At 34.4% G+C, this 24,090-nt stretch overlaps 2 protein-coding genes and 2 pseudogenes across 4 annotated transcripts; all 4 read right to left on the reverse strand.

Annotated features, from left to right (window-relative positions):
* Positions 1 to 568: 568 nt before the first annotated feature.
* Positions 569 to 1,510, reverse strand: LOC308648228 (olfactory receptor 4K13-like; the record flags this gene model as incomplete). The annotated part of the gene is made up of 1 exon (XM_081292890.1): positions 569 to 1,510. One exon carries the CDS (start codon positions 1,508 to 1,510, stop codon positions 569 to 571), a length of 942 nt encoding a protein of 313 aa, XP_081149016.1.
* A 7,035-nt stretch (positions 1,511 to 8,545) lies between these two features.
* Positions 8,546 to 9,178, reverse strand: LOC308648229 (aldo-keto reductase family 1 member B10-like; the record flags this gene model as incomplete). The annotated part of the gene is made up of 1 exon (XM_081292891.1): positions 8,546 to 9,178. One exon carries the CDS (start codon positions 9,176 to 9,178, stop codon positions 8,546 to 8,548), a length of 633 nt encoding a protein of 210 aa, XP_081149017.1.
* Positions 9,179 to 14,842: 5,664 nt separating this feature from the next.
* Positions 14,843 to 16,216, reverse strand: LOC308646224 (olfactory receptor 4K3-like; annotated as a pseudogene). The gene is made up of 2 exons: positions 15,547 to 16,216; positions 14,843 to 15,117 (listed from the first exon to the last, which is right to left on the reverse strand). The product of its transcript is annotated as an olfactory receptor 4K3-like (transcript).
* A 6,278-nt stretch (positions 16,217 to 22,494) lies between these two features.
* Positions 22,495 to 23,435, reverse strand: LOC308646194 (olfactory receptor 4L1-like; annotated as a pseudogene). The gene has a single exon. The product of its transcript is annotated as an olfactory receptor 4L1-like (transcript).
* Positions 23,436 to 24,090: the final 655 nt, after the last annotated feature.

Here is a 24,090-nt window from a genome sequence, read left to right on the forward strand (position 1 = left end):
TTATTATTACTGCCATTGACTTTAAATTTTAGGAAACAAATTAAAAACACAAAAATATGTTTGAAAATATTTTACTAATTTTTTTATACCATTAGTACACTGTTGAGGCCATAGAATTGAAGAAAGTATTTTACAAATTCTAATTTAATACCACTGAGAATCCTTCATAACATTGACATATAATGGAAGATATCTTTAAGAACATTAAGTTAAAGAACACAATTGTAGAAGTAAAAAATTATCACCATCTTTGGTATTCTTACTAAAAGTAAATAGTTCGCAATTTCATTCACCAAAATATTACAAAGATTTTATAAGGAAACACTGTGTTTACATATTTTTGATATCTTAAGACTCGTGTTATAAAATAATGTTTGCTTTTCCAGAAATGTATCTCTGTTATGAACATTTTAAATCAAAACATTTACAGTGCCTTAATATATAGAATATGGCAGGAATAAAACTGATATCATTTAGTATTTTTATTTCAGCCACTTGACTAAGTACTTAAGACTCAAGTCTCTAAAATAGTAGAAGGCAGACAAATAAGCAAGGACACAAACAATATCTAAGAGGAAACACAGGAACCAATCGGTTGACTGCTCAGTCTCTTAATGGCTGCCTTCATCTCCTGATTCCTCAAAGTATAAATAATTGGATTAAGGAAGGGGGTGATTATAGAGTAAAACACAGACAGAAACTTATCTACAGAATAACTGTTGAACGGAAAAGCATAGATGAAGATAGCAGGGCCAAAGAAGAGGATCACTACAGTGATGTGAGCAGAGAGTGTGGACACAGCCTTGGAGGAGGTGCTGGAGGAGCGCTGCCAGAGGGTGACGGACATGATGATGTAGGATATGACCAAGAGGATGAAGCAGACCAGGGACAGGAGCCCACTGTCCACAATCACCAGGAGCTCCAGGATATAGGTGTCAGTGCAGGCCAGCTCGATGACCAGAGAGAGATCACAGAAGATGCTGTCCACAACATTGGGACCACAGAAAGGTAAACCCACTGTAAAAACCATTTGGCTTGTGGTATGAATGAATCCAACTGCCCATGACAGCACCAGAAACCCAATGAGCATCCTGCGGTTCATGATGATCTGGTAGTGCAAGGGCTTGCATATGGCCACATACCTGTCAATGGCCATAGCTATCAAGAGAGACATCTCACCACCCCCAAAGAAGTGCATAAAGAACATCTGGACCATGCAGCCCCACAATGAGATGGTCTTGTGTTTTCTAAGGAAGTCTGCAATTACTTTGGGAGTTGTAGCAGAAGAAAGACATAGGTCAAAAAATGATAGATTTGCCAGAAGGAAGTACATGGGTGAGTGAAGGTGTTTATCAAATATCACAGAGATCACTATGAGAAGGTTCCCCACTACTGCGGCTACATAAACAAGAAAGAAGATAACAAAAAAGAATATTTGAATTTCTTGCGAATGAGAAAGTCCAAGCAGGATAAACTCAGAAATACTTGTGTTTTTACTTAGGATATCCATATATCTACTTTTGTGAGTCTGTCAGAAGTTGTCTAAAGGAGAAGAAAACACAGAAAAGCACAGAGAAAAATAAGACAGTGCTCCTATTAATTACTTCTGCATTTCACTTTATCATTTATTCAGAGCATTAACCCTTAAGTCTGTCTTCATGTTTGGCTCCAGATCAGACCGTGGTTGAATTCTTAGTTTATTATGAACATAAAAAAAGAACTTTGAAAATGAATAATGAAGTACATTTTTATCTTTGAGCTTTGCAGAAGTTCATTGACTGAAACATTCATATCCTATCTTCTGTATGCACTAAAAAGTTTCATCATTGTCATCATTGTTTGAGCAGTGTTCAAACAAAATGTGCATTGTATATTACTGAAAGGAACTATATGAGAGAATACTCATATCATTAACGTAATGTTTAATGTTAATACATTTACATTGTTAATTGAAATTAAAGTCAATATGTCAGGAAAGACAGAGGTTTTAGACTGGAATGATTCCTATTGCCTCTATAAACATTAATGTTATTCAGCTTATTTATCCAACAAAATAATTGCTTGCAAGTGTTTTACAAAACTGGATTCAAAAATCTGAATGTGATATTTCTATTTAGTGCATATGTCTTCATACATCAACCATACACAGAAATTTCAAAATCACCTCCTTAAGACTACCAAAGTTCACCATTATTGTGTTATCCAATTTTTTTCTCAAGGAATTTGAGAAAAAAAAAATAAGAGAGATGAACCATTAATTTTGTTTATTAAAAGAAAAAGAAAAGACAATAGCACAAAAAATGTAGATGCACTGTATGTACAGTGTCACAAAAGTTATTGTCCCTTTTGTATCTTTGTTTCTTCTCAATTATTTTCACAAAGGCTTATTTAAATTTAAGATTATTCAGGATGAATTAAATCAAAGACATTGTGCCAATGACTGAGGCGGACTCGGCGGCTAAGTGAATTAAAAAAAAAAAAAAGGCTTACATTTAATGAGGTCAGAACTTGATCTACTTTAAGCCATAAAATGCAGAGCCTTCCCTTTTCCTTGATGTAGGGCAGCAATGCAATTCTTATTAGAGGTCTGTGAATTATTTCTAGAACTTTTCTTGTGTTTATCAGAATCTTATAACCAGACCAAATAATGATTATTAAAAAATAAAATTAGATACATGGGAATTTTTTTTTGTAAATTTTAACCTGTAAGTCACAGGATTTAAATGTGAAAATACACTGTGTCTCTAGCTAACCACACAAAGCATGCAATTACATACTCTTCCCTTGCATAGCTAGCATTAAGGAAAATATCTTATCAGAAGTGTCCCATATACCAACCATTATATTTCACTCCATCTTCCAGAGTTATGTAAAAATTAAATGAGCAGAATTTGAAAGTGGAAATGTCTAATTATTCTCACTGGCCACCAGGACTTTTTGATTGTGCTTGTACTCTTGCAGTAAGACTATCATGTGCAGTTATTTCCTCTGGACAGTCTATATTTCTAGGAAGTATATAAATAGTATACATGCAGGAGCACATGAACCTCCAAACTATTGATTATTTTTCAGTTGAACTAGTGTTTAAATATTTACCCACTTTTAGACTGTTTCTTAGAGATGTTAGATTTTCTCTCATGTCAATCCCCTTAAATTCTAATGAATATAACAATAGTATCATGTGTGGTAATATGTTGTGACTTTCTAAGCTATGGATCAGGCATTTTATGTTTGCAGTCTTGTTATATATCCACTTTTAAAAATTATTGCATGCCTTAAAGAGAGTAGGTAAAGATTCTTATATCATGTGATAATATAAAACCATTCAATCTGACCAGTGTGAGCAAGCAATTTTAACACAACATCTCTTTTCTAAAGATGACTTATTCAGCTAGAAGTATCGAATTAATTTCTTAGCATTGAATATAAAATGTATTTTTAATATTTTTTCAATTTGAAAAAAAGTCAAATTTATTTCCATTTAGTTAGCTCTTTTCAATCCCCTCATTCTTTTAGAAATTTGGCATTTGTATTTATTATTTAGATACTCATTCCATTTGTAACTTCAAATAGTGTGGCATATGTAGTTTAAAGGTAGGGTAATGTGTCAGAGTCAGGAAACCTACCAGGTTGCACTTGGACTTTGGAAGTAACAACTTTATGAAATCCTGAAATGCTTAGTCTTCATCATCCAGTGAACTTGTCTGCTCTGGATTGAAAAGAGAACAGTATTTAAAAATATCCATTGGTAAGGGACATATAGGAGAAAACAAATTTGATAGTTATTAGATCCCTCAGAGACTAGTGGTAAAAATACACTGGGGATTTTTAAAATATCCTTTTGCCATTTCAGAAAATGTGATTATTTTTATGGTGTGAACACTTAAAATACAGTCAGTAAGAAATTTTTAAATTTTAAACTATGGTCTCCTTGGTGTAGCTTTTTAAATTTATTCCTCTTTTATAACAACATTTTGTGCTCTTTAATTAAACTATCTTTATCTCAGCCTCTGGTAACCGCCTTTCTACTCTGTATTTCTATTTGGTTGACTTTTGGGTTTCGAATATAAGTGATAGATCACATGGTACTTGTCTTGCTGTGCCTGACTAACCACATTTAACATGATATCTTCCAGGTTCATCCATGTTGTAACAAATGACAAGATTTCAACTATTTAAAATCTAAATATTATTTCTCTGTGCATATATACCCACATTTCTTTATTCATTTGTTGATAGACACTTATGTTGATTTTGTATCATGGCTATTGTGAATAGTGTTAAATAAGCATGAGAGGGCAGAAAAATCTTCAGATATTGATCTTTGGATACATAGTCAGTTTATAGGTAACTGGATTATACGCAGCTCTATTTTGAATTTTGAGAAAACCCCCATACTTTTTCCCATTTAGGTTTACTGATTTACATTCCCTCAGTATTTTCCATTAATAGTGTATAAAGGTTCCCTTTTCTCCATGTTACTCTCATTTTTTGATAGCAGCCTTTGTAACAGGTGTGAGGTGACATCTCATTTGAGTGAATCCTGATGACTAATGATAAAGGAGGTTTTTCATATACATTGGCTATTATTGTTATCCTTCTTTTGAGAATTTTCTACTCAGATCTACTGCCAATTTTTGAGTTATTTTTTTCTTAACATTGAGTTGATTGAGATTTTTATATATTTTATCAGATGTGTATGTGTTGCCAATATTTTCTCACACTCTAGAATGTTTTCTTACTTGAATTCTTTGCTTTGCAGAATCTTTTAATTTGGCTCAATCCTTTTTATTTCTGTTTTGTTTTTCTATTTGTTTTCCTGTGGTCATATTCAAAAAAATATGGGCCAGAGTGATATCACAGCATTTTCTTTATTTTTGTGTTCTAGAAGTTTGAAAGTTCAGCTATTGCCTCTGGATTTTCTGTATCTCTGAAAAACATATTGTACAAAAAAAGAACGTAAACTTACAGAAGCTCATGGGACTGAAAGACAGTGTCTCACTATTTAAATATTTCTAGATTAATAAGTGTTTAAGTAATTACCCATCTTTTTACTGTTTTCAGAAAGATTAAATTTTCTCATCTGTTGCTCCTCTTAAGTTTTAAGGATTGTAATGAGATCACCAATATTTGATAGTGGTAACATTCTGTGATTTTCTAAAGTATTTTATCCTTACAGTCTTATTATTTATCTAACTTTAAAAAATGGCAGCCTAAAAGAAACTTTTATTTATATTATATAATATAACATTATAATTAATCATTAATGTTTATTAATAAATGACAATAATTTAGAGAATAATGCAACATATCTTTCTACAAATCTCTGGTCTCAATATTTTCATCAAAAAATCAATACATTATTTTGTTTTATCTGTGCTTATTTTTTTAAAGACTTCTGTTTTAAAATGACCTCACTGCCACCAGCATCACTCTTGCTTGAATGAAGCTTACCTAACACAAGCATTGTTCCCTGAGGCATATCACAGACTCCTTGTGTTTTGGAACATCCTTAGCACTGTGATGGGTGCTCTTTAAACAGCAGAATCACCAACAATAACTGTAAATACATGGAAAACAGTGCTGTGAACAGACTGTGAAAAGGACACTTGTTACAGGAAAAGTGCTGAAAGAAAACTCTCTCACTTTGTGCCATCTTAGCTCGGAGTGCACATGCAGGGTGTTTCAAGTATTTTTGTTTTTGTTTCTGCTGTTCTCTGCATGTCCTCAAATCACTCCAAAAGCATAACAGATGTTGACTTGGGGTTTCAGATAAATTTCCTGAGTAGGCAAATAAACAAATATGGAACCCATGAACAGCAAACAACAAATGTATTTATTTTATTTCAAACTTTCCTTTTATTTCAACTTTTTTCTACCTATTTATTAAGTATGTGAAAGCATTCATGCTTGAAGTTTAGCAATTCCAGAATTTAAATGAAGCTTTTAATGTTTATTTTTTGTAGTATATTTACTTTTTTTCTGTTTTTTTTTTTATTTCAGACACTCTTTCTTTCTTCTTTCTAGCTGTTTTCAGGCAAAATAATCCTTTTTCAAAACTTGTCCTGAATTTTACAGTTAGAACACTTCTTATTAGTATTTTACAGGATTTCATAAATATTAAACATATATCCAGAGATTCTACTCGAAGTATTAGTTTGACCAAATATTTTAATATATTAGAATCATAGAACACTTAAATTCCTTGTTTATTGTTTCTTTCATTGTTCATGACTCTTGTCATGTGCACATACAGACACACAACATGTATAATATGTATATATTACATATATGCTGTATGTATGTACTGTACATATGTATGATAAAACCTTTAAAATACACTACTGTTTGTACAGTCAATAGTCAGTCTATACTTATTTACATGTATCAACTTGACAATTAATGAATTTTTTCATTTAACTTATTGTTTCCTTTCAGGATTAGTGTCTCTTTACGAAGAACTACTCCTAATACTGATTTAGTACAGATTATCAGAAAACAGATTTTCTGTCTAAAAAATGTCTTTCTCTTAACTTAAACGATTTTCTTTATCTAATAATAATTATTTGACTTGTTTTGTCATCTTTCAGCAGTTTCAAGGTATCATTGTACTCTGATTTCCATGTTTGTTTTATGGGGAAACGCTGTCCTTACTGTTTATCCTTTCAAGTCAATATGTGCTACTTTCTATCAGCGACTTCTAAGAGCCTCTGTATCATTGACTTTTATCTGCTTTACATTCATGTGTTTAGGTCTTTTTTCTCAAAACTTTATTCTGCTTATGACCAAAAGCGTGTGGTCCATGGTCCATGTTGATTCCGTTTATCACTTTGTAGAAGTTCTCTGCAAATATTGCATCTTTCCATTTTCTCTTTTCCCCACACTACTTGAATGTCAGCTATATATAGGTAGGTCAATTCCATTGTATCTTACATATTTCTAATACCCTTTCCTTATTTTCCTTTTTATCCAATTTGCATTTCACTTGAAATTTTTTATTCACTTCATTTCTAGAGAACTTTTTTGTAGTTTCCTGTGTTTAATCAATTTTAAAGTTGTGATGAATTCTTACTTTAACAATTTTTAATTAATAGAATTTTAGTTGATGATTTTGTGAATTATAATTTTCTGTTGAAATTATTTTATCCTTTTTTGGGGGAGACGGGGTTTGAACTCAGGGTCACCGAACAATTATCCACACTCCAGCCTTATTTTATTTAGAGACAGGGCCTCACTGAATTGCTTAGTGCCTTGCCTTTGCTAGGGCTGGCTTTGAACTCATGATCCTCCTGCCTCTGCCTCCTAAGCCACTGGGATTACAGGCATGTGCCATGTGTCTGACCTTTTATCTTTTTTATACATTATTTTCTGCCATTTTGAACACAGTCATCATAGTTAGTTTAATGATATTATTTTCTTTCATACTCTGGATAGTATAGAAATACATATAAATGATTTTTTTATTATATTTAGATAGCATACTAATATTTTCCAGTGATTTTTATTATACTATAAATACAGTTTTCTAAAAAAAAAATCATAAGTTGCATAGGCACTAGATCATGTACTAATTGCAAAATGAGGAAGCTAATCTTCTTAACTCAGAGAGTCTCAAGTGCGGGGAAACATTACCTCTAGTAGGTTGAGGTCACAAATGCTACCCAGCAACCTACAATGCACAGGACAGTACCTCACAACAAACAATTAGAAAGCCCTTGTTCATCCAGAGAAGACTGTAGGTTGAAGCTGATTTCCAGTCTTCTTAAGACAGAATCCAACTTTGTCTTCTCCAGAGGCATCATGGATAAAAATTAGACCCTAAAGGCTTCTTACAACTTCTGATTGACTTAGTAAGTCTTAAATTCAGAAATCAGGGAAGTGGCATAGGAACTGCAGGATATAAGGTTTCCATTTTATATGGAGATATCTACTATCTACTAGTGCTAGAGAAGCTCTGAGCAATTTTCCTGAGTATTAAACACCCTTTCAGTTTTGTGACCTTATAGCCTGCAATAGAAAAATAATTGCTGTATTCTGCATATTAATAATTGCTATGAAGACAGGATTTCTTTAAATGACCAGTTTGCTGCGTATATATATATATATATATATATATATATATATATATATAAAAGGATTCCAAGTTCATAGGCTGCTTATTTCAAATATAGGATACTTGGTATTACTCCCATCCAAGCAAACAAACAAAGAAAAAAATTGAAGTGGTTTAGTCATATATAACTAAATAAAGATTAACATAACAAATAGCCAACATAATAACATTCAGGATGAAATCATTTGAAGGGAACTCAAATTCCTCTCCAAGATTAACAACAACAGTGAGGAAAATCACAATACTTTTCAAATTTAGGAAAAATTTGAAACTAATTAAGGCACCATTAAAATTACTTAACAGTATGAATTTTTTCTACTTAATGAAATTTTATTTCCCATATTCCTCCAGAGTCTTGAGCCTTTTTCCTTATGACAAGTAGAAAACATTAATACTCTCCAGTTTAATGCCTTTTATGGACTCATTTGAGATTTAAATAGTGTGAACTTCTTTGCACCAATCTCCTTGATTGATCTTAGGGTATTCCAGTAGTGAAGGGTCTTCTGGTTTGGCCCAAGGTCTATCTGGAAAGCCCAGGGGGCTGTAGGCTGTGGCCGTGATGCCCTTAGAGTGGCAGTATTGGATCAATTTCTCCTGGGTGAGGTATGGGTGACACTCCACCTGGTTAGTCACTGATTCATATTTGAGTCCAGGCTTATTCAAGATCTTTTCAATCTGGAAGTGGCTGATGTTGGAAACACGAAGAGCTTTCACCAACCGCTCATCCACCAGCTCCTCCATGACCTCCCAGGCATCCAAGAACGTTTCTTTACTGATGAGGTTGTTGCCTTTATCATCTTTGGGGAATAAGTCCTTCCCAGCCTGAAATCCCTGGGGCCAATGAATAAGGTAGACATCCAGATAGTCCAGTTTCAGATCTTTGAGGGTCTTCTGACAGGCTTCCTTCACAAGCTTCCTCTCAAAGAAGGTGAAACACAACTTGCTCACAATAAAGAGATCATCCCACTTCACCACCTTCTCTTGGATCTTCAGAGGGGCCACTGAGGTTTCAGAGAGGGTTGTTATCTGGTCAGGGAGAGCCAGGCATGGGTGAGTTAAAGGCATGGGCAGGAATCCAAACAAGTTTGGAAATCTTAGTAATTTATAGTAAAACAGAAATTAATTTTTCATGACTTTGTGATGAGATGGTTCCCAATCATAAGATGGAATTAGGCTGGGTTCCTTATAAAACAAAATGTGTATGTGTGTGTGTGAAGAATAAATTATCAAAACTATAAGTTGAAGGTCAGCAGTAGTGTGGACACCTGCATGTACATCTTATTTTTTTCTGAAATTTATCAGGTTTTAATTTATGTAAAATAAATGAACAATTCCTACGAATATAGTAAAAGTATAACAGGGGTCACTTGATGCTTTGACTCTATCCCTTGTTGCTTTAAAAGTTACATGCTTTTTTTCTTTTTCCCAATCTTCTTCTCTCTGATCTTCTCCTGAGTAATGATATCTTATTTGGCTCACGGTTCTGAAGTTGAGATGTGCCGGATCAGGCAGCTGCCTCTAGTGAGGTCCTTCTTGCTCTGTGGACTGTCTGCATGTGAGATAGAACAAGCTTTCTACCTTGGATCTCTCTCCCTATTATTACAATGCAGTCCTGGAGGCCCCACCCTCATGACCTGGTCTACCTCCCTCCAAAAAGCCCCACTGCAAAATACTGTATAGCTTTGAGAATTAATTTCAACCTGAGTTAAGGAGACTACAAATACACAGACCATCACTGACAGTTTCCCTAAATATGAAATCCTTGGGTCTGGTGTTATCCTCTAAAATTTGTCAAAGTTTTGCTTGAGTGACACTTCCATTTTCTTTCTTTTTTAAAGAAATTTTATTTATTTTTTAGGTGTAGATGGACACAACATAATGCCTTTATTTTTATGTGGTACTGAGGATCAAACCCAGGTCCCACCTGTGCTAGGCGAGCACTCTAACCACTGAGCCACAATCCCAGCCCGAATTTCCATTTTCTTAATGATAGTCATCTTCTGGAGCAATACATGGCTGACCAACTATATTCCTACCCAATTAAAACAGTACAGCTTACAAGTCTAATGAGGAACTTCTTTATTAGGGGTGATTATCTTGTAATTTATATATTTCACATTTTTAATTTTAGTAAAATGAGTCATTTCAGTTTGTAATTTAAGAAGCAGTAGTTGCAGTTAATTTTAATAAATAAATCATTTCCATCTTTTCCAGATATATAGCAAACAGACTCTTTTACTCAGGAGAGAAAACGAGGCATAAATGGGACAAGTTGAATAGAATATTTTTGAAAAGTCAGAGAGTTTTTGATAGTGCAACAGAATGTGTGATTCAAAATCTTGTTTTATGTAATAATAAATTACTAATGTGGAAAGGAGTTGATACCCAGGAGTTTGAAGGGGATGTAAGTGTGGGAAGCCATCTGTGATTTACATGAGGGTCTTCTCCAGGAATGGTGGCCAGGGAGATTTGGGTTTGGTATTGTGAACTATCCAGCTACCCGTGGTCCTCCCAATAGATTGCCCAATGCACGTAATTTCTATCTCTGCTCTGCTAGAAAGTTCCCCCATAGTAGCTCAGGAGATGGGTGTAACCTGTTGGGAACTGGACAGCCTACCTTTAACCTTTTTTGATGAACACCATTCTATGGAAGGCCTTTGCTATTTCCTAATATAAATAAAGCAGACCCGGGCTCCATTTTGTCAGTATAGAAGCTTGATCTGTATGATCGAATTGCCTGTCCTGACCCCACTCTTGAAATTACTTTCTGTGTTCTGTGATTTTTTTTGCTCTTTTATTTCTCTTAGCTTTTATTTCTCACCCAGCTCATTCCCCCAAGGGGAACCCCATTTCCACTACCTAAGCTGGAAGAGGGCGAGATATAAATAAGAAAGAAACCCAGAAAGCCTAAATTCACATTGGTAAAGCTGAGGCAGATGCTGTAGGTTCAGATGTGAATTTGGTGTTGGCTGGCTGAGGCAGAGGCAGCAATGCACATCAAAGGCTTAGCTAGGAGATACTGTTCTACCTATCTCTCCCATGCATCTGCCTTCTCTGAGCCCCACTATAGCCATGTCCTCCAGTTCAAGTTAGCTCTATGCTTTCTGAAACTTTCTTTCTACTTTAGTTCTTAAATTCTCATGTGATTTTGAAGTTAGCCATATTTCATTGTTTTACAATGATCATTTGTTTGTTTTAGGATCCATAACATTATTTAGATATGTATTGCCTATACTTCCTTCATTTTTTTCTGTATTTATTTATTTTAGGCGGATGTTTCATCCTATGAAAAAGTGTATTGTTTTATCATTTCCCATTAAAGAAAACTATTCAAGATCTAAGAATTATAACACAAAACCAGTCTTTAAGTTCTAAAATTAAAAGTCACCTTAGTACTGAAGAAGGAACCAGATAGATGATTGTAGGAGACATTTGAATCTGAAAGAAGTAGCCATGTCTACCGCCTTTCTACATTGGATCGTGAGGTGCAACCTCTATTTTTAATGGAACATCAGTACATCTTTAGATAAATTGAATCTCTGGTCTTGTTTCTGTTACCCATTCATCTTTGTTTATTCACAATGAAATTGTAATTATGTGTTTTAAACCATCATGAATTTGGTCTAAATCAAAATGAATGGTAATTGATTCAAGCTTTTGTGCCAGTAAAGACAATGATTACATAAAAATTAATTTATTGGTGCAATGAAATTAAGTTTGTTGCGAAAAAATAGCAAATTATTAAGTGAAATTAGCCAACCCCCCCTACAAAAAAACAAATGCCAAATGTTTTCTCTGATATAAGGAGGCTGACTCAGATTGGGATAGGGTGGGGGAGCATGGGAGGAATAGATGAATTCTATTAGGTAGGGAAAAGGGGTGGGAGGAAAAGGGAGGAGGCAGGGAATTAGCAAGGATGGTGGAATGTGATGGACACATTATCCAAATTACATGTGTGAAGACATGAATTTGGTGTCAACCTACTTTATATAAAAACAGAGATATGAAAAATTGTGGTATATACGTGTAATAAGAATTGTAATGCAAAAACAAAATAAAACAAAGTATATGTAAAAAGACATGAATTGGCGTGAACATACTTTATATTCAAAGATATGAAAAATTGTGCTCTATATGTGTAATAAGAATTGTAATGCATTCTGCTGCTGTGTATTTAACAAAATAAAATCAATTAAATAAAAAAAGAGAAAAGAAATTAAGAACAAGGGGATGTGACTTGGTGTAGAGTGTTTACCTGGCAAATGTGAAGCCCTAGGTTTAATGCCCAGCACGGGGGTGGGGGGAGGTGCCAATGAGGGAAATAAGGATGTGTATAATAATTTGATTTCAAGAGTGTGCTTTACTCCATTGTTTATTAGTTAACTGGATTTGGAAACATAACTACAGTGAATTATTCTCAACCATTAAAAATAATATGGAGAAAATTTTACAAAAAGAAAGAGAAATAGCAAATTAGAAAACACTATTAATTAAAATACATTCCTGGTTTAAATTTAACACATAAGACACAGTTAATACAAATTACAAGTTAAGACAAAGGATGAAAATGAAAAACTACAAATAAATAACAAGATGTTCCCTAAGCCCAGCAAACAAGAATTTAATTCCCCTTTGCCTGCTTTGACCTTGGAGAATATAATGAGACACTGGCTATCATAATGCAGAGTTGGCTAGAAAGTACCTCAGGGGAGATTTTTCAAAAGAGGTTATGATAATGAAATAAAGACACTGATTTTTAATAATTAGTACTATATCTACCATGTGCCGATTTTTTTTGTTCTACATATTGAAAAGATCTACCCTGAACATTTTAAAATATTTTAAACCAGTACTTTTTTTGTTTTGCCATTCATATTTCCTGTTATTATATGAGAATTAATTTGCAGATATTAAGGTGCAAACTCTTAAATGAAAAGATTAATTTTTTCCCTCATAAATGTACCTGAAATTATCACATTTATCAACTACCAAATATTTTTTCTCGAAGTTAAAAATTTCCTTAATCCACTTTGCAGTTAGTATCACTGGAAATAATGACTATTCTTATTTCTATAATTAAATATTTGTTTCTCTATTTTGAATTCCTGTTAAATAAAACTTTGACAGAATTTACTCTTGTTTTAAATGTCTCCTTATCAACATAAATAATGTTCTAGACATATCTCTATACTATTCGTGTATCAATTCTCTTTTTCTTGCTGTTTTCCCTGTGTGAGTATACTATAATCCATCTTTATGTCTGCCTCTCAGATTAGCCAAGTTTACACAACTAGGAATGAGAATAGCTTGGGAAAGTAGATGGTAAATGTGGATTTGTGGCTAATTCACTGAGCAACTTGGTGGACAAGTAAGACTCAATCCCAGGGACTATATGAAACCCCAGTTCTGGAAGAAGATTCCTGATTGTTAAAAGATTTCACTGATGGTCCTGGGGGGAAAAAATATTTTTGATCTTTGTTTTTAGTCTTGTTTTTAAATTTAGTTTCTTTCCAGTTGCCCAGTCTGGCCTTGAAACCATAATCCTCCTGCCTTAGCCTGCCACCAAGCCTCACTGGAAAAAAATATTCATTTGGAAATGAATACCCCTTCAGGGAAGTGGTTCAGGTGTTCAAAGATTAGGAATAGCTACTCCATTCCTATTGGGGAGTTGTTTACTCATCACTAAACTGTAGGACTCCCTTCAGAGGAATAGTGAACAGAAGGCTAAAAACAAGTACTTAAAGGTCCAGTGTAAGGGCCTGAAGAAATATTTGGTAGGAAAAAACAGAAGCTTATTTCCTGTGGTGAAGGGATAGTACTTACCTACATTTAACATCTAATGCAATAACACAGCTCCAGAAATGTATAAGCACTTAGTCCAGATATGGGTGTTATGCTCAGATCAGGGCACTGGGAGAAAACCTAGAAGTCCAAAGTGTGGGAACAACTGGATGTTGCTCATGAAAGATTTACTCCAGCAATCTCCCTACCTCACCCTGCTCAAAGAAGCTTCAGGAAACATAAGACCCTTTTGTTTGCACCTGACTTCCTCTCCAAGAGGATAACTGAAGTCCCAGTGAAACCCCTGGGCCATGCTAGGCCTGACAAAGGAAGAAAAAGCCTGCACACTGAATAAATTGAAAGAAATAGCTTTCATGTTTTGATAGGTTCCATGGGTGTACTCCTAGAATTGGATTTTTAAAGAGCAGTCTTGTTGAGATAGAATTACCATACAATAAAACTCACTTATATATGTGTATAAGTTGAAAGTGGTATATTCACACAGCTATGAACAAACATGAGAATCTTATTTTAGAATGCTTTAATGTCCCACCAAGAAAACTCCACACCATTTTAGCAGACATGCCTGATGTGGTTCACATTCAATAAGGTGTTATTTGATGTCCTGTACTTATACATGCTGCAATGCAGATGAACACTAAAGTCACTACACTTGCTTTCAGGTTCTTTTTCATATTATTAGTGGTATAGAAAGACTGAAAAGATAATTTTTCCATAATGAAGGATTGTTCTTGTATGGATTTCAGAGAAATAATTCACAACATTGGCTGATTAGTAAAATTTAAGATCTCTGCATTGCCTCAAATCTACAGATGTATCTGGAAACTGGAACTATTTATAGCTATAAACTACATTCCTTGAATTTTAAACTATATTATAAGGTCAGTGAATTGTCAATTTAAAGTACATGCAATGAATTTCTGGGCATTAAGCCTTTTTCTGGGAACCTACATAATAACTCCTGAGTCTTTTCAAAGCCTGTTTTATCTCTTTATTTCTTAATGTATAAATGGCTGGATTGAGGAGACGTGTAAAAACAGAATAAAACACAGCAAGAAGTTTGTCCAACCAGGTGATGTTGAGTGGCCACACATAAATGAAGATACAGGGCACAAAAAATATCACCACAACTGTAATGTGGGCACTGCAGGTGGACAGGGCTTTAGATGTACCAGTTTTAGATCTCTGGCAAATGTTGCTCTCTGCTACAAGTGTACATGGGAAACAGGCAGGACCAGCCAGTCGCTTCCAACGGCCTGAGCGAGAGGGTAAGTGTTGCGGCCCAGTCCCCACCCACAATTGGGAACAAACCACACTGAGGCAGGAGTTGTGTCAGCCTTGAAGGCGCAGCAAATCTCAATCTTTATTGCCTCTGAGGTGATTTTTATAGCAGAGTAAAGAGGAAGTAGAGCAGAGGAAGTAGTGGGAGCCAATAGGGAACAAGCACGTCCCCGTTACCCTAGGGATATATTCTAATTTAATCCTATTATGCATGTGGAAGCCATACCCAGCTTTCATGTGGTCACATATACAGAAGCCTTATCCAGAGATACCATGAGGCCACTTTTCTTAATGCCCAATAATGGCTACAGCTCCAAAGAAGACATAGACAAGTCCCAACAGGCAAACACTGAGAAGAATATATGTGTATGATATCAGCAAGAGGATAAAGCAGGTTACAGCCACAAACCCACAGTCAACATTCATTAAAATGTCTAAATTATAGGAACCCATGCAGGCCAGCTTGATCACCAGAGGCATATCACAGAAGAAGCTGTCTATTTCCCTGGGGCCATAGAAAGGCAACTGCACTATCACAGCCAGGTGACTCATGACATGCACAAAGCCAGTGGTTCAGGAAGAAACCACCAGCCCAGTGCACTTTTATAGGCTCATAATGGTGGAGTAATGAAGTGGTTTGCAGATGGCCACATAGCGGTCATAGGCCATGGACACCAGAAGCACCATCTCACTTGCTGCAATGAAATGGGCAAAAAAGATTTGGCACATGCAACCTGCAAAGGAAATGGTTTCGTTCTCTCTGAGAAAGTCTGTGATCATTTTAGGTGTGGTGACTGAGGAAAGCCACATATCAAGAAAGGACAGGTTGGCCAAAAAGAAGTACATGGGGGAATGGAGATGAGGGTCAGTGATGATTAAGGTCACAATGACAATATTTCCAGATACAATGATCATGTAAAGCAGCAAAAATATCATGAAGAGTAAGACCTGCATACTCCATGAGTGTCCAAGTCCCAGAAGCACAAATTCTGACACTGTGGACTGATTTCCTCCATCCATTTTATTGAGTATGTCCTCTAAAATAACCTGGAGAAAGTAGATGAGCAGTTAGTGGGAGGAGAAAAAAGACTAAATGTTTAGAATTTGATATTCACATTGAAATTCTTCATATCTAACATTAAAAAGTATGATTGCGAGGAGAAATCTTGGTTAAATATGAATAGCATCATATATCCAAAAGAATCTAACTGTGAGCCTCACTTTCCTGCATGTTAGTTGGAATTTTTATCCAAATGATTTGCCTAGAAACCTCTCTCACAAGAAAGGAGTGAAAAAAGCAGAGAAGCAAGGTGAAATGCTAAACAATGATTGTGGTTTCACCTGGTATTGTGGTTATGTACACTACTAAGTGAAAAAAACCTGAGCCTGAAACACAATCATCACATTTTATAAAAAATAAAATAAAATAAATCATGCTGGGGAAGATAATGGAGAACTGATATTGCAATCCAGTACAAATGATTTGACATACTCTTACTGTTTCTATGTCATTATGCTTAATGATTTCAAGTTCTGATAAAACATCCTCTTAAAAGATGAGAAAATTAAAATTTTACTTCTCTTTCTAAAACAAGTCTTGAGCTAACCTTCATGGGAGAAGCTGAATGGAGGGTCATATAATAAAACATTGGCATATGATTTGGATGCAAAACTAGGCACAAAATTTACCAGCATTTAAAATCTATCAGAAGATAGAATGTATTTTGTAAGGTGAGCGGGTTAGGAAAAAAAATATATGTTCACTATAGAGTCACATAGAAGTGAATGAATCAAAGTGGATGGGAACTCAAACTTAGATTCAAATATAATGAGCTCTGAATGTTCCAGATATCTTAAGGTTAGAAAAAAAAAAACTCATTTGCCTTAAATTGTATCAGTGGATGCTAGAAAATCATAGGCTTTGAAACATTAATTTCTTGACCATCAAAATACAAATCTCTCTCTCTCTGTCTTCTGTTTTTTCTCTCTCTCCTTCTCTTTATGTATCCATCTCTCTCTATATGTATATATACATATATACATACATATATATGTTTACATATACATATAATAGTTACAACATTTTTATTGCTTTCTACATAAATATATATACATATACGTATGCATGTATATGTGTGTATATATGTGTGTGTGCATATATATATTTATTTATAAATTGGGAATAAATTGCATTTGCATACTTGTGTAAGTAAATTGCATCTTTGGAATATTAGTACTGAATGAATGTAGAATTAAACCTTCAGTAGTAAACACCAATATTGCTTAGCTTGATCTCTTAGCAAACTACAACACTTCTCAAGCTGGACAATACTTCTCAAGCTCTTAGAGGGGGAAATAACCCATTTTATGCTCAAGCTGGATGGTGGGACCATAATTTCCCTCCACCATGATTATTTCTTGGCATTGTTTTTCTCATCTTTTTCTAGCCTTTAAAATGTCACGTTTGGTCCAAGGAGAGCAGGTGAGTCACAAAATCCATTACCTTAGTGTGACTATTTTTCCCTTCCCTTTTACTGAGGGCTCAGAAGTACAGATTAAAAAGAGAAAAATTGCAAAATCAAACAAAAATTTGCTAGGGAAAAGGAGATATATGAGAATAGTCTCATAAGTTGCAAATAGATGTTATATTCTGTCATAGAGATTTACCAAATTTCTAAGGAAAATAAATCAATATTACAACTAATTGATTTATGCCCATTGCAAAATTTGAACAAATTGAACTTTTAACCAAAATTTAGTTTCTTTTTACAGAATATTTTCTGGGCTAAATTTTCAAAAGATATTTCTATACCCCCGGAATAAATTACGTAGACAGTACTGTCACAAATACTACTGCAATTATGTTTGAGATAGAAATTTACTAAAAGATAACTATGCATATTCGAGAGAAACAACTGACCCATAAAAATTCATATAGCTACTTAAAAATAAGTTTTGTAACTATTATTTTTGAAAATGTTGGTGAATAATTACACAAAACAGATTTATTGATTAATATTTGCATTTTGCATGCATATATAGGACTTAGATGATTTAATTAATTCTGTGATATCTACAGACGAAATATATAGTTATATTCTATAGTTCATAATTATACTCTTTATTCTTAGGCTGTTAGTTTAAACAGCCTAGTTTAAACATATTTTGTAATAACCAGGTTTATAACGTTTCTGTGTGACTTCTTTTTTCTTTATGCTAAGAGGTATCATCATATACTATGCATTCTTTGATAATAAAAATAATTTTATCCTCTTAAAAGTCAGGGACTACTTGAACAAGGTTTACTAGAACCTGTTCATGTTAATTCATGGGGAAACGACTATGCTCTTCCTACCTGGATCTGAGAGCATCTCTGAGGAAAGGCATATTACAGTTGTGTTTACTCTTGATAACTCCATAAAAATTCTACTAGAAACAGGTAGGAGGAGAAAATTTGTGGATTCTCTTTTGAAATTTTCAAAAGCTAATGAAGCCATTCTTTCCACCAGGTATAGCACGGATCTTTAAAATAAAGGGATGAAAATATTTTAAGAATTATCTTAAAGAAAATCAAAGAAATGAGATGACTTACAAAACACACTTTTCTCTTAGCGCAGATTCTGTCTTCTGAAGTGTGCTTGTGTTACATCCATTTTGGGTGGAGGTAGTGTCTGCGGAGGTGCTCTCCCTCAGCATGACCTATATTCACAACCTGAAGCCATACCTTGGGGTAAATTAACCCATTTTATGCTCAGAACACAAGTATGGAAATAATTACCTGGATAACTCTTCAGGTCTTTTTTTTATAAGAGTGATACCAAGTGTTGCATACTCTTGAAGTCAGAAAAGGGAGATAAGTAAAAAATCATGCAAATGAGCCCAATGTTAAAAATCAGTGGATATTTTAAACTTTATTCACTGGGACAATAAGCACAATAAGTTTCACATTATATTCAAATTTTATTTCCAATTGCCAGAGAGGTCATACTATGAAAGGTGTGTTAGACAGTGCCGTAACACATGTCAAGATTGTCTGAATTGATAGGGAATCTTGGTCAAATGACCTGATGTAATGTTTATTCTATGATTACATGAGATGCTGACTATTACATATTGTATGTAAGTTTTTTTTTTTAAAAAGGACTTTGATATGAGTTCTAAATATATTTATTTTGACTTCTTGAATTTAAAACCAAATTTATTATAGTACTTTGATATATGAGACAGGGCTCATATTTAAGATGTACAATTTAATGAGTGTGGATACATGCATACAGCTGTATAAAGACCACCACCATCTAAATAGTGGCATGTGCCTTACCCCCCAAAGCTCAGTTGTTCTAAAATAATCTCAATCCAGACCTTCCATATATCCTCCTCACAGGCAACCATCAGTCTACAATCTATCATGTGTTAGGGTTTCATGTAAAACAAACTGGAGTAGCATGCACTCTTTTTAAAAATTGTTTCTTGCTTGGGTGCTGGGACATGCCTATAATCTCAGTGGCTCAGGAGGCTAATACAGGAGGATTGTGAGTTCAAAGCTAGTCTCAGCAAAATCGAGGCCCTAAACAACTCAGTGAGACCCTGTCTCTAAATAAAATACAAAATAGGACTGGGGATGTGGCTCAGTGTTTGAGTGCCCTGGATTCAATCCTTGGGAAAACCACCTCCAATATTTTTCTTTTATTAATCATAATTATTTTATATTCATCATGCTATTTATATCAGTAGAACATTTCTTTTCATTGCCAAATATTTCATTTTACTTAAAAGCCATAACTGTTTTCACATTCATATCCTGAGGCATATTTGTGTTGTTTCCAGTTTCAGATTATTACAAATAAACCTTCTTTGCTTATCTGTGTACAACTCTGAGTGACTTGAATACTTTCAAAGTTAATGAGACTTGTTTTATGGCCAAGAATATTATCTAACTTGGCAAGTGTTTGTGCATTTCAAAATGGTGTATTCTGAAAAATCAGCACTCTAAGGTTGTTGGTGGGACTGCAAATTAGAACAACCACCTTGGAAAACAGTATGGAAATTCCTCTAAAGTCTACAAATGAAACCACCACATGACCCAGTTGTTCCAATCCTCAATAGTTATCTCACAACTCAAATCAGCATATTATAGTGATATAGATTCATCCATGTTTACAGCAGTAAAATTCCCACTAACCATTTCATGGAAACAGTCCAGGTGCCTGTCAAATAAATGGATTTTAAAATGTGGTGTATATATATATATATATATATCTATATATATATACACACACACACACACACACACACACACACACACACACACAATGGAGTTTTACTTAATTATAAAGAATAATAAAATTATGCCGTTTGCATGTAAATGGATACCAGTGAAGAATATTATGCTAAGTAAAATAAGCAAGACTCAGAAAGTCTAGGAATCACTGAGAAGGATACATCTTGGGGGGTTCTACTGCCACAAGTGAATAATCTGAATCTACTCATTATAAAATATTACGTATTTCATATAAAATATTATGAACATTATGAAACGTTATATAAAACCTTATAAGACATTATATGAACTCTGACAGACTCTACAAATTCTATTATTTATCACCATAAAAATATCAAGGAAAAATTGAGGAATTGTTGAAGATTAATACATAATAAAGAGACATGGTGATGCAGTACAATTTGTGGTTCCAGAGGTTTTACCTTGTTTAAAAGACACTATTTAGTTTGTGTTTAATAAAATTGAATGATTCTATTGATTAGCTATTCATAAAATAGCACTGTGAATTTCCTGATTTGGAAATTATGCTGTCTTAGGAAATGCACCTAACTTGTCAGTAGTAAAATAGCATTGAGTCTTTACCTTACTCTCAAGTTTGCAAACAATTATTATATTATTATATTATATTATAAATATGCATATATGTGTATCAGTCAGTATTCTATGGAGAAACAGAACAAAAATGATGTGAGTGTATATCTTTTAGAATACTGACTGGTGGAAAATCTGGCTCTGCAGTTGAAAGTAGGTAATAATCTGTAGCTGTTAGTGAAATTAATTATTTTCTTCCCTGGGTGTTTATACTACAGAAATTTTTACACAGGTTTACATGCAGAGAGGGTATAAAGATATTAATCATGAAAATGCTTGTATTATTAGGAAATTGAAGGTACCTTAGTTATTAATTAAGGCACAGTTGATTAAATTGAGTTTGATTTATATGATGAAAAAATAACAACACTTTGAATCAATGAATTCTCTCTAGAATTACCATATTGATGGGTTTGAGAAGAAAGAAAACTGAATGGCACATATGTAAGTTAAATCACTACATTGGTAAGAATTATTTGAGGGACAATAGTAAACAACTTTTGAGTAAATGATAATATAAATATAAGAATAAATATAAAAGTAAAATATCAAATTCTAGTGCATTTAACTGAGGGTCAATTATGATCTTAGTCTTTTATATACATGTTCAAGCGGTCATGGAAGGTCTATTTATTCCAAATTTAGGGTTTCTGTAGGCAATTTTATCAGCTTTCCTAATCCTGTTTTTTCATGGTATAAATGCCAAGAATCCATGGGGGCTACTTTAGTTTATCTTTGTTCAGGGGAGGAACACTAAAGTAATGTTCCTACTTGTTTTTAGAAAGGTGCATGATGTAAATCTGTACACAAACATGAATGAAAGATGATATAAAAGGTGCAAAGTCACCTTCATTAGCTGTAATTTCTGTTAAGGAAAAAAATTCATTCTTATATCATTGGATAACAATTGATATCTGCTTCTGTTCAGTCATAAAAACAGAACAACTTGTTTGCCCTGTTGCAAAATAATCTTTTGACTTGTTAGGATTCCCCTAAAAGTAAATGTATATGTCCACGCCTGTGGGCTCAGAAGAATTCACATAAACTTGACCCTCTCTACTCATCTATAGAATTGAGCTGAAAGATCCTTGATTTAAAAGTATAGAAATTCAGTTTTTCTCTCTTTTCAGTATCTATAACCTTTCTAAATATAGTTAATGAGGCAAATTTTCAATCACAATATTTATTATATTAAAAAATCAATTTACTAATGCATAGATGAAATAGATTCCAATGAAAATAATTTTTCTCTCAATAAAAGTATATATATCATAGAAATACAACAATGAGACATTTTTTAAAACTTTGAACGTATGATATAAAAAATATTTAAAAAGCTACAAGGAACCTCCATTTCAGAGCAATCTATTCTGACATGTAATTGATGTGGGTTTTCCACAAAACCCTTCATCTCCATGGCTGTTGTTTAGAAGATGAGTATGGAGCTAGTGTGTTGGGTCCTCAGTCTGTTCATGGTTGATTTCATCTCCTGATTCCTCAGTGTGTAATTAATGGGGTTCAGTAAGGATGTAATGACTGAATAAAACACAGAAATAAATTTATCCACTGAAAGACTACTGAACAGCCAAGTGTAAATGAAGATGCAGGGCCCAAAGAACAGAGTGACCACAGTGATGTGAGCAGACAGTGTGCACAGAGCTTTAGAGAGCCCACCCGAGGATCCATGTCTCACAGTTACCAGAATGACAGTGTAGGAGATGAGCAAGACTGTGAAGCAGATGAAGGACAAGAGGCCACTGTCAGCAATTACCAGCAACTCCAGAACATAGGTCTCAGTGCAGGCAAGCTTTATTACCAGGGGAAGGTCACAAAATATGTCGTCCTCTATATTGGGGCCGCAGAAGGGCAGGGTGACAGTGAAGACCACCTGGCTCATGATGTGCACCAAGCCAACAGCCCAGGACAGAAGCACAGAGCCCACCAGCACCCTGCGGCTCATGATGGCTGTGTAGTGAAGAGGCTTGCAGATGGCAATGTACCAATCAACCGCCATAACTATGAGAAGAGTCATCTCACTGCCCCCCAAGAAATGGAGGAAGAACATCTGAGCCATACAGCCCCACAAGGAAGTAGTTTTCTTGTCCCTGAGGAAATCTGCCACCATCTTAGGGGTCGTGATGGTGGAAAGAGACATGTCCAGAAAGGAGAGGTTTCCAAGGGGGAAGTACATTGGTGTGGAATGAAGGTGAGAGTCACAGATCACAGTGATCACAATGAGAAGGTTTCCTGCCATGATTGCTGCATAGGCCAGCAAAAATATACAAAAGAGAAAATTTCCAGTTCCAGAGTGCTGGTGAGTCCTAACAAAACCAACTCAGATATCGTAGAGCTGTTCTTCATATTCATGCAGAAATTTTCAGAAAGCCTCTAAGATGAAAATCATCTGGAAAAAAACTCATATTTTAATCAGGGATAGTTTTCAGGGTATGGCCATTTAAGCAGTAAATGTTGGTTTCTATAGGAAGAGAGAAAATGGATATTTACAAATAAATCATTTTAATTAATACAAGTGCCATTAACATTATTGCATGTTTTTCAGACAGAGAGGCACAGAATATGAGAAATCTATTTTAAAATTTAATACATCTTGTTTGCATACATAGATTGTATCTAGATACATTTGTTGTTTCTATTATGAGTTCATGCATTTATGCTCTTGTGTTCAATTTGTTTGATGAGGAAAAGGAGTCAAATGGCTAATGGTCAAATAAGTGATTTCAAGCTGGTTAGAGCATAATAATTGAGCTTTTTGAAACCTAAGTGTTCACTTTTTCCCTCTGTCTAATATATTCAGATGGTACATGTGAATTGAGTTACATACCCAACTCAGCAAATCAGTTCAATGTACTTTCTTCTATTGGTGATGCTATATTCCCTCCTCTGTCTTTCATTGTACAAATATAGATCAATAATTTCACTTATTTCTGAAGACTTAAACTGAGGTATCTGTCATATGCACTTGCTCCTCTCTAAATAATTATATTCCCCTCCCAGAAAGTTT

The sequence above is a fragment of the Spermophilus citellus genome, assembly GCF_964194105.1.
Source record: "Spermophilus citellus genome assembly, chromosome: 4".
Taxonomy (NCBI): domain Eukaryota; kingdom Metazoa; phylum Chordata; class Mammalia; order Rodentia; family Sciuridae; genus Spermophilus; species Spermophilus citellus.